The sequence below is a fragment of the Hordeum vulgare genome, chromosome 4H, assembly GCF_904849725.1.
Source record: "Hordeum vulgare subsp. vulgare chromosome 4H, MorexV3_pseudomolecules_assembly, whole genome shotgun sequence".
Taxonomy (NCBI): Eukaryota; Viridiplantae; Streptophyta; class Magnoliopsida; order Poales; family Poaceae; genus Hordeum; species Hordeum vulgare.
In genome coordinates, this window is record NC_058521.1 from 68,243,189 (window position 1) to 68,253,451 (window position 10,263).

The following is a 10,263-nucleotide window of genomic DNA, read 5'->3' on the forward strand; positions in this document are numbered from 1 at the left end:
TCCTGCCCTACTCCGCCACCCAGGTTGTTCCGTCTCCTGCGCACCGTGCTCCCTTCCCACCTTGCCGGAGACGAAATCCATCGCCGATGATGCAATCCACCACAGCGCCCAAATCTAATCCCCTCTACCGACCTAATACTAAAAGAAGCGGTCGCAAGTGACCTTGGTGGCGTGCCATCACGGCAGTAGGTGGTCGTGCTCTCCATCTTCACCGTGTTTGTTGCCCATGAAGTTCCTGGACCTTGAGATTTGAACCGGCTGCACCCGTAAGGCAGAGAATCAGGAGTGGCCTCCAGTTCTTTTGCCCTATTCGAAATCCTTCCTGTGATTCAAAAGGTATTGAATTTCCTGATCCAACTTTCGTTCCATCATCATCTGTCCCACGCACAGATTCTTATCATATGATATTTCCAGTAACCATGCTTTTTAAACACTGGATACGTGCTTCAACATTGCTGTTTTGTTTGCATCGAGGGGTGGAATTGGTTTGTAGATCACAAATTGATCGACGCATACACAAGTTGGCAACATTCAGTGCTATTTTCTAGTTACAAAATTACATGCTCCCACTAGATATGAATTATGTTGAGATAAAAACAAACTGATGCTTCTTAATATCCATGATTCCTAACTTTGTTGTATGTTTTCTTCAGTCCAGATAGTTTGGGGCCAAAGAAACACACTTCTACTATTTGTGTTGTCAAGAGAAATTTTTGTGTTTAAACACTACCATCATGCTTCCTGTATTTCATATACATGCTGACAGTGGCAAGCCGATTTTTGTTTTGTTTTTTATTGTTGAATAATGCCAAATCAAATTAAAAAAAAATCAACGACGGTGTGGCATAGCATGTATGAAGCGTACATGCTTCTTACATGGCAATGTGAGAACCTCTACTTCATCGCTGCCGTACCATATATGTAATACTTGTTGTTGCTTCATATGTACCTTCTGTACTTATGCATCATGGCTAATAGATTATGGATGTATGTTTCAAGCAGTTGTGTGTTGGCCTTAGAACTGATGGGCGCAGCCGTTGACATATATGGAGGCAACTGATGCCTACACTAAGAAGTGTGATCAATCATGATACTTGGATCAGCCCTACAATGAGGCCAACTGCAAGCGAAAGGAATCATGTCTATGGTCTATAGGGAACATACAATTTGTTGACATAAGGAAGCATGGTAGGCAGTGTTGGTGACTTGAACGAAATGAATTGTATCATGTATGAAATTTATTGTAAGAATGAATGAAGCAGGAAACAAACTTATGTTCAAGTAGAAGCAAATTAATTTTACCATGGAAGCACTTCTATTATTGGATGGAAGCAAATTTTCTGGTTGGAAAGTTGATAAAAAAGATATATGAGACCCAAATTTATGATATGAAAACATATTCTTAGATACAAATTTTGATACACGGAAGCAAAGTGTTTGGAAAAAGAATTACGTCCAAAAAAGTTTGGTTGTGATTGAAGAAAATTATTTCAACGGTGAAAGCAAGGTTTTGCTGCATTAGGAACAAAATAAAATGTTACGCGGATGCATTTTTCATCGAAGCAAATTCGCTATGCACTAGAAGCAAAAAAGAAATTGTCTAGAAAAAATGTTGAATAAAGTACGAAAATAGAAGAATTTAGATGGACTTTAAATTATATCCTTGCATGATTTTCGAAAGAAATTAATTCAAGGAAGAAAATAGGAATCAGGTATTGTAGCAAGGTAATCACAGGAGTATAATGTGGAAACTAACTAGAGGGAAAGTGGGTCATACGTTGGGCACATAATCACGCCTTGCAAGTCTGTCCAGTGGCCTGATATACTGTTAGAGATCAGTAGTCTGATCCCTAGTGGTGCCCTAAAAGATTTGCCATAACAACACGGCCAGGTAACTTCCCGAAAGAAAAAACACGAAAATAACTATAAAAAAAAACCATGAAGTGTACGCTCGGCAGAGGAAAAAAGGTTGTTGGCTTGGTTGCTCATCGTTGGCTCCAGTTCCGACTCGTCTTCGAGACCACGACCGACTCCAGCTCGGACTATGTGCGGCTCGCTCTACATATACGTACGCGCGTGCTGCCTTCTTGCGCCACGCATTTCGTTCGTCGTCAAGATCGAAAAATCACGATCTCTCTCGCTTTCTCGAAAAATGGATATGGGCACGAACTCGCTGCCGTCGCCGTCGTGCGCCGACGGCCGGAAGCGTCGCGTGTGCTACTACTACGACGCGGACATCTCCAACGTCGACTACGGCGAGGGACACGCCATGGTGCCCCGCCGCGTCGCCATGACCCACGCCCTCATCGCCTCCTACGGCCTGCTCAACGACATGACCCGCCTCCGCATTAGGCCGGCCAGGCCGGAGGAGCTCCTCGCGTTCCACGACCAGAAATACGTCCACCTCCTCGGCGACCTCACCCCCGCCGGCTACACCAACGACGTCGCCCTCCGGCGGGCGGCCAAGGAGCACGGCCTCGGCCCCGTGCGCCGCCCCGACGGTTCGTACCCGAACGACAACCCCGTCATCGACGGCCTCCTCGGGTACTGCCAGGGCTACGCCGGCGGGTCGCTGGCCGCGGCGCGCGCGCTCTGCGGCGGCGATCACGACGTCGCCATCAACTGGTCCGGCGGCATGCACCACGCGTGCCGGGGCCAAGCCAGCGGCTTCTGCTACGTGAACGATATCGTTCTCGCCATCAAGCAGCTCCTCGCCCGGTTCCGGCGCGTGCTGTACGTGGACATCGACGCGCACCACGGGGACGGCGTGGAGGAGGCCTTCGCGGACTCGGATCAGGTGATGACGCTGTCGTTTCACCAGTACGCAGGCGGGTTCTTCCCCGGCACCGGGAGCGTCGACGACGTCGGCAAGGGGGCCGGGTTGTACCACGCCCTGAACGTGCCGCTCAAGGCGGGCATGGACGACCAGGGGTACCACGAGCTGTTCAAGCCGATCGTGGGCAGGGCCATGCAGGTGTTCCAGCCGGAGGCCGTGGTGCTGCAGTGCGGCGCCGACTCGCTCTCCGGCGACAGGCTCGCCGGGCTCGACCTGTCGGTGGGCGGCCACGCGGAGTGCGTGAGGTACCTGCGGGGGTTCGACGCGCCGCTGCTCCTCCTCGGCGGCGGCGGCTACACCATCAACCACGTCGCCTCCTGCTGGTGCTACGAGGTACGTACTTATACTTACATTAAGTCATCAACACCCTCACTCGTGATTGATCAAAGTAACACTAGCGAGCTCTAATGTGTTGCATCCGTTGCACGCAGACGGCGGTCGCCGTGGGCAGGGAAGAGATCCCCAACGAGATTCCACACCATCCATACGAGCACTACTACAGGGGCCAGGGTTACATGCTCCAGTATCGCACGAAGGCGCGCCGTAGCCCCAGAGACGGGGACAAGAAGGAGGCAGACGCCATTAGGGTGAAAGCCCTGGAGCACCTCTCGGCGATCAGGTGCGCACCGAACATACAGTTCCACGAGCCACGCGAGGCGGCGGCCCAAGGCATGGACGTCGACGACGATGAAGAAGAAGAAGAGGAAGAAGAAGAAGAAGAAGAAGACCCAATGGAGAGGCTGCACCGGCTGTGCGACGACGCGGACCTCCACGAGTTTTTCATAGAATTGGGGCGGAAGCAGCAAAGACTATCGTCGTCGTGCATGCTTTGACACTGCGCCTCCACACCATGTCTCAACCATCTAGTAGCATTTTGCTAGACTCATCAACTTAGTACAGTATCTCTTTCAATTTTTTATTAATTTGTGTCATCTATCTGCTGAGCTCTACTGTTTTTTTTCCATAGAAAAGTCATCTGCCCGACTTTAAAATAAGTTGAGTAGGACATTTTGAAAACCGAGCTTCAGGGAACCTTTTATTTTGAAAATTTTATAATTTACAAATTTCAGTTTTCAAAAATTCTGAAAATAAATGCACTTGTATGCAAGGATGTAAAGTATATGTGTGAAAAAATTCTGAATGAAATACCTCGAATTGCGAGCTGCAAATAAATGCACTTTTTGTTGTTATAGCACGTCTAATGACACCACCCCATCAAATTGTGGTCCTCCCATACATACACCTCCGCCCCCGTCTTGTCCTCCTTTGAGTTCCAATTTATTGCTGTCCTTGTCGACTTAGGGCGTGTTCAGAACTCCTCCCGACTCCACAACCCCCCCCCCCCCCCTCGAATCCAGCTTCCTAGGGCAGCTTCTTGCTCCACGTAGCGAAGGGATTTCGTTCGGCAGCGTTGCTAAGCTTCTCCATCGCCACCATGGGTTGCCATCCTTACCGGCCTACCTTATAGCTCCATAACTGGCCGAATGGAACCAACCCAGTTCGGCCAGCCTGTGTACGACAGAGGGGGAGTCACTCGTAGCATAGCGATAGGATTTTTCTATTTCAAGGGTGAGCAAAATGAATTTGTTTTTTTGGCATGGGCAGTTCTCTGTAAATATGGTGCACTCTCTTCTTCTTGGTTTGGTGAAGGTGTGCTTACCCCTCTTCACTTTTTTGCACTACATGTTGTGTTAGCTTCTCAGATTTCACTTCTTGGAGCTAATACATTATCTCTCTCTCTCTCTCTTTCTCTCTCTCTCTCTCTCTCCACCTCCCTCCCTCTGTCCCTCCTTCCTCTCTCTCTCTCTCTCTCTCTCTCTCTCTCTCTCTCTCTCTCTCGCCAAGCCAAACCAAACCATGATCTTCGTGAAGATCCATTCGATGTAATGACTTTGTGCGGTGTGTTTGTTGGGTCCGATGAATTATGAGTTTATGATCAGATCTATCCTTGTTTTATTTGAGTTCTTTGTTGATCCCTTTTATGCATGATTTAGTTGGTTTGGTTTGGCCAACTAGATTAGATCTTCTTAGAATGGGAAGAGGTGCTCGGTAATGGGTTCAATCTTGTGATAGTCTGGCTTATTAGGGATGATAGAGTACTCATATCAATAAGGAATTCCTTCTTTTCCGCGAGCCCATTTGAACAAAAACTCCCAGGTTAAGCGTGCTCGGCTTGGAGTAGTTGGTTGCTCTAAAGTGAATGAGGGAAGGCCAGACGACATATTTGGAGATGCGATATCATTACAGTAAAACCAAGTCGACTGCCAGTTTCGGACTGACTCGGGAAGGGTCATCTGAGGATACGTACTTTTACTCCTCTTCTGAATCGCCAGACCACCACACAAGTGAATGACATGAGTTCTACTATCACTCGGATTAGCTATCTTCACTGATTGAGAGCGCACGGTGAAGATGTGTTTAAACAGTACCGAATGAGGGGGACAACCCAAAAAGCATTCGCACAACGTTACGAATGCGGCAAGGTATGCGATGGAATTGGGAGGAAGTGATGAAGTTGTGCACCAAAGTAATTCATAAAACCGCAGATGAAATGATGAGGGGGCAAAGAGAAACCTCGCTCGATGTAAGTAAGGAGGAGGACCCGTTCTCCTTCACGTGGCTCCGGCTCGACCTCCCCTTCAGGTAGCCTCCACGACTTCTCAGCTATCATCCCGTGTTCGACGAGCTCCAGAACATCCTCCTTCCGGACGTTGATGAGAGACAATCTCCCTGGATCGACCCTGGCGGCAGCGCAGATCGGCCGCCTGACTTCTTCGACTTTTCGCCCTTCTTGGCGCCCTCAAGCTTGCCCGTTTGGCATTTCGTCATCTCAGCGGCGGCAGAGGCAGATCTAAGCTACACCCGCGGGGCGGAGATGGAGAGGAAACAGAGAAGAATCAAGAAAAGACACTGCTCCAACCCTGGCGCCGGTCGGATTTATAACAGTCCGAGTGAGGCACTGACTGGTGGGCCCGCCGTATCTCTGTATATCCCGATAACAGAGGAGGCGCGATACGTGGCGATAAGGGTAGTGCGATAATCGAGGCATCGTTATCCCACTTGCCGTGGTTGCTACGCCATCACCGCGCAGCTCGCGCTAACCAAAATTTCGAATCCCGTGAAATCCGGACCTGACGAAGTGATCCATCACATCCCAAGATTCTGTTAGTCACTCGGATCAACCGCAATGCTTAAATTCACTCAGATTTACTTCACAGCAGAAACGATCAGGGTGAATGACGAAGACTTCCATCGACGCACAATTCTACTAAGCCTCGGAGCACGTTCCAGAGCTGTATGCCTCGACGAAATTTACATCGACTCTTCCTCACTCGAACCCCGATCCATTCGGGGGCTAATGATGGGGATATGTACCTAGGGTAGGGCCATAGGCCTGACCTACATGTCCCACCTAAGGACGCCTCATTAAAGACTTGAATACTATAAGGAGGACTCCGACTGGATAACCATGGCGTCTGAATAACTCGGTAAACAATCACTCGGAGTATATTTCCCCCTTCACTCGACAATCAACTTCCACTCAGAACAGCCAGAAGCCAGTCGATGCAGTAGACCAGAAGCCACTCCAGAGAGGCCAACAGGCGAGCATTCGGCTGGTCGTCGTATGTAACATTAATTACGTACGTTATGAGTAACGTACGCCTTTAAACTCCACTGATCGAACCCTTGGTTGCCTGGTATTAATGAGGGGCAGCACACTCTATATAAGCCACCCCTCCCCTCTGACACAAGGGTCGCACCCCCCTGTAACACACATATTCGACTCGAAACAAAGCTCTAGAGCACTAAGACGTAGGGATGTTACCTCCATGAGAGGGGCCTGAACTCATACATCTTGTGTACAAGCTTGTCGTAGCGAGGACTCTGCCCTCCCCTTTCGTATCCTACACCTCTACTATCAGGTTCATTCCCACGACAGCAGGCGCCGTGGACGGCCCCACGGTGGGCGCCAACTATCGTCGTTTTCTCACGAAAGATGCCAAGGGGTGGCTAATCAAACATGGTTGGGACCGAAAGGACACCGTCGGGCTCCGGAAACGGGATGGTGAATGAGCGATGCGAGACACACGAAGTACACCGGGTTTGCCCCCCTCCCCCGTGGGAGTTAACACCCCTAGTCCTTCTTGAGTTAGTTGATGATCCGATCGGGGATACCATGTGCTCCTAGAGCTGTATGCTGGAGGAAGAAGAAGGAGTTGAGAGCTCTCCTTTCCCCTCTCGTATGTGTGTGTGTATGATCAGCTGACCCCTGCATGGGGTGGGGCAGGGGGTTTTATAGGCCAACCCCTGGCTTACAATAGGAATAGAAGGTACCGGGTGGGACCCGACTGGCAGCCTCTGGAGCGGGCCAAGGGGCCCACCGGCTGGAGAAGTCTTGTCGCAAGTGGGGGTCCGCCGGTTGCTGGGTCCCGTATGGAGTTGGGGCCAGTAGACCGGGCGTCGCCATTGGTTCATGCTTGTTATGTAGTGGCGTGCGCCGCGTTATGCGCATCGCCTTGCGTAGCCGGCTTCGGTCATCGTACGGTCGGCTACACTGTTGCCCACGCGGGGGCAGGTAATGGAGTGGACGGGGGCATGCTCGTCACTGTGCCGTCTTGGCTGGACGCAGTCGACAAAGGTCAATGGTACGTCCCTGATACGTCTCCAACGTATCTATAGTTTTTCATGGTTCCATGCTATTATCTTGTCAACTTTGGATGTTTTGTATGCATTTTATATCTTTTTTGGGACTAAACTATTAACTGAGTGCCAAGTGCCAGTTCCTGTTTTTTCCGTGTTTTTGACCCTTTTCAAAGAAGAATATTAAACGGAGTCGAAACGGAATAAAATCTTTGGAATGATTTTTTCCGTAACATAAGATACGCACGGAACTTGAGAACCAACGCAAAGGACTCCGGGGGAGGCCACAAGCCCCTAGGCGCGTCCCGGGGGGCGCCTAGTAGGCTTGTGGATGGCTCCTTTGCCCTACTTCTTCCGCCTATAAATTCCCTAAAAATCTGAAACCACGGGAGAGAGCCACGAAAATACTTTTCCGCCGCCGCAAGCTTCTGTCTCCGCAAGATCCCATCTGGGACACGTTCTGGTGCCCTGCCGGAGGGGGGATTCAGACACGGAGGGCTTCTTCATCAACACCATTGCCTCTCCGATGATGCGTGAGTAGTTCACCACAGACCTTCGGGTCCATAGCTAGTAGCTAGATGGCTTCTTCTCTCTCTTGGATCTTCAATTCAAAGTTCTCCATGATCTTCATGGAGATCTATCCGATGTAATCTTCTTTTGCGGTGTGTTTGTCGAGATCCGATGAATTATGGATTTATGATCAGATTATCTATGATTATTATTTGAGTTTCCTCTGATCTCTTATATGCATGATTTCGTATCCTTGTAATTCTCTTCGAGTTGTGGGTTTCGTTTGGCCAACTTGATCTACAATTCTTGCAATGGCAGAAGTGCTTGGTTTTGGGTTCATACCGTGCGGTGTCCTCAACCAGTGACAGAAGGGGTAGCGAGGCACGCATCGTGTTGTTGACATCAAGGGTAAAAAGATGGGGTTTATATCTATTGCATGAATTTATACCTCTACATCATGTCATCTTTTTTAAGGCGTTACTCTGTTTGTTATGAACTCAATACACTAGATGCATGCTGGATAACAGTCGATGTGTGGAGTAATAGTAGTAGATGCAGACAATATCGGTCTACTTGTCTCGGACGTGATGCCTATATGTATGATCATTGTCTTAGATATCATCATGACTTTGCGCGGTTCTATCAATTGCTCGACAGTAATTCGTTCACCCACCGTAATACTTGCTATCATGAGAGAAGCCTCTAGTGAACACTATGGCCCCCGGGTCTACCTCACTTCATATTTTTAGCTCTACACTTTCACTTTGTTGCACTTTCCGCCTTTAGATCTGGCCTTGCAATCAATCGTGAAGGGATTGACAACCCCTTTATAGCGTTGGGTGCAAGTTTGTTTGCTTTTGCGCAGGTACTTTGGAGACTTGCCTTGATACTCCTACTGGATTGATACCTTGGTTCTCAAACTGAGGGAAATACTTACTGCTACCGTGCTGCATCACCCTTTCTCTTCAAGGGAAAACCAACGCAAGCTCAAGAGGTAGCAAGAAGAATTTCTGGCGCCGTTGCCGGGAAGTATCAAGTCAAGAATAGTCTTCCTTCAACGTGTCAATCTCTGGCACCAGGGACTATTCTAAGTGAAGCTTATCCAAGTAACTGTCGCAAACTCATCTCTTTCACTTACTTTTTTGCCTCTCGTTTTCCTCTCCCCCACTTCTGAAAAACAAAAATTTACAAAAATATTTGCCTTTTTCGTTCGCCCTTTTATTTCGCTTGCTTTCTGTTCGCTTGTGCGTTTGTCTGCCTGCTAAGAACTGTATGGCCCAACCAAAGGATTATGATGCTTACTATAAAAGGTTGGAAGAGATTGAAACTAGTGTTAAAGGCTTCATGTCTACACAGTTTGATTATAATAGTTACTTTCGTAGAGAACTAAGAGAGCAAAATTCTTTTATGGCTTTTATGAATAAAGAAGTTGATGGTATGGCCAAAGAATTCCTTGCGCTAAATTCTCAGTTTGCTCGTCTTGAAAAATTGGTTGGCCAGATTTCTGATAAACATGCTACCTTAGTCAATAAAATGGCTGCTAAACCTGAAATATGTGATGAGAATCACGAAGATCTTAAAGTGCTTGGTGTGACTCCCATTGAATCCTTGTTTTCTAATGTCAAACCTAATGACGATGGGGCTGGATATGAATCCACTTTGGTTGAGAAATCCCCCAATGATTCGGAGTCTATCTATCTTGATGCTAAAAGCATTGAAAGTGGAGTAGAGGATATCAAAACTTTGAGTAGTAATGAAATTACTACTTTGGATTTCAAGGAATCCAATTATGATAGTTGCTCTTTGATTGAATGTATTTCCTTGATGCAATCCATGCTAAAATCTCCACATGCTTATAGCCAAAATAAGGCCTTTACCGATCATATCGTTGATGCTATGATTAAATCTCTAGAAGAGAAACTTGAGTTGGAAGTTTCTATTCCTAGAAAACTTCATGATGAGTGGGAATCTACTATCAAAATCAAGATCAAAAACTATGAATGCAATGCTTTGTGTGATTTGGGTGCTAGTGTTTCCGCTATTCCAAAGTCTTTATGTGATGTTCTAGGCTTCAATGAGATTGATGAGTGCTCTCTTAATTTGCATCTTGCGGATTCTACTGTTAAGAAACCTATGGGAAGGATCAATGATGTTCTTATTATTGCACATAGGAACTATGTACCCGTAGATTTCATTTTGCTTGATATTGATTGCAATCTGACATGTCCTATCATTCTTTGTAGACCTTTCCTAAGGACTATTGGTGCCGTCATCGA

At 47.8% G+C, this 10,263-nt stretch overlaps 1 protein-coding gene across 1 annotated transcript; it reads left to right on the forward strand.

The window, feature by feature from the left end:
* The first annotated feature begins 2,152 nt into the window (after window positions 1-2,152).
* On the forward strand, window positions 2,153-6,910 carry LOC123450281 (histone deacetylase 1-like). Its single transcript, XM_045127615.1, has 3 exons — window positions 2,153-3,169; window positions 3,268-3,455; window positions 6,760-6,910. The coding sequence occupies exons 1-3, from the start codon at window positions 2,153-2,155 to the stop codon at window positions 6,908-6,910; spliced, it is 1,356 nt and encodes a 451-aa protein (XP_044983550.1).
* The last annotated feature ends 3,353 nt before the right edge of the window (window positions 6,911-10,263 follow it).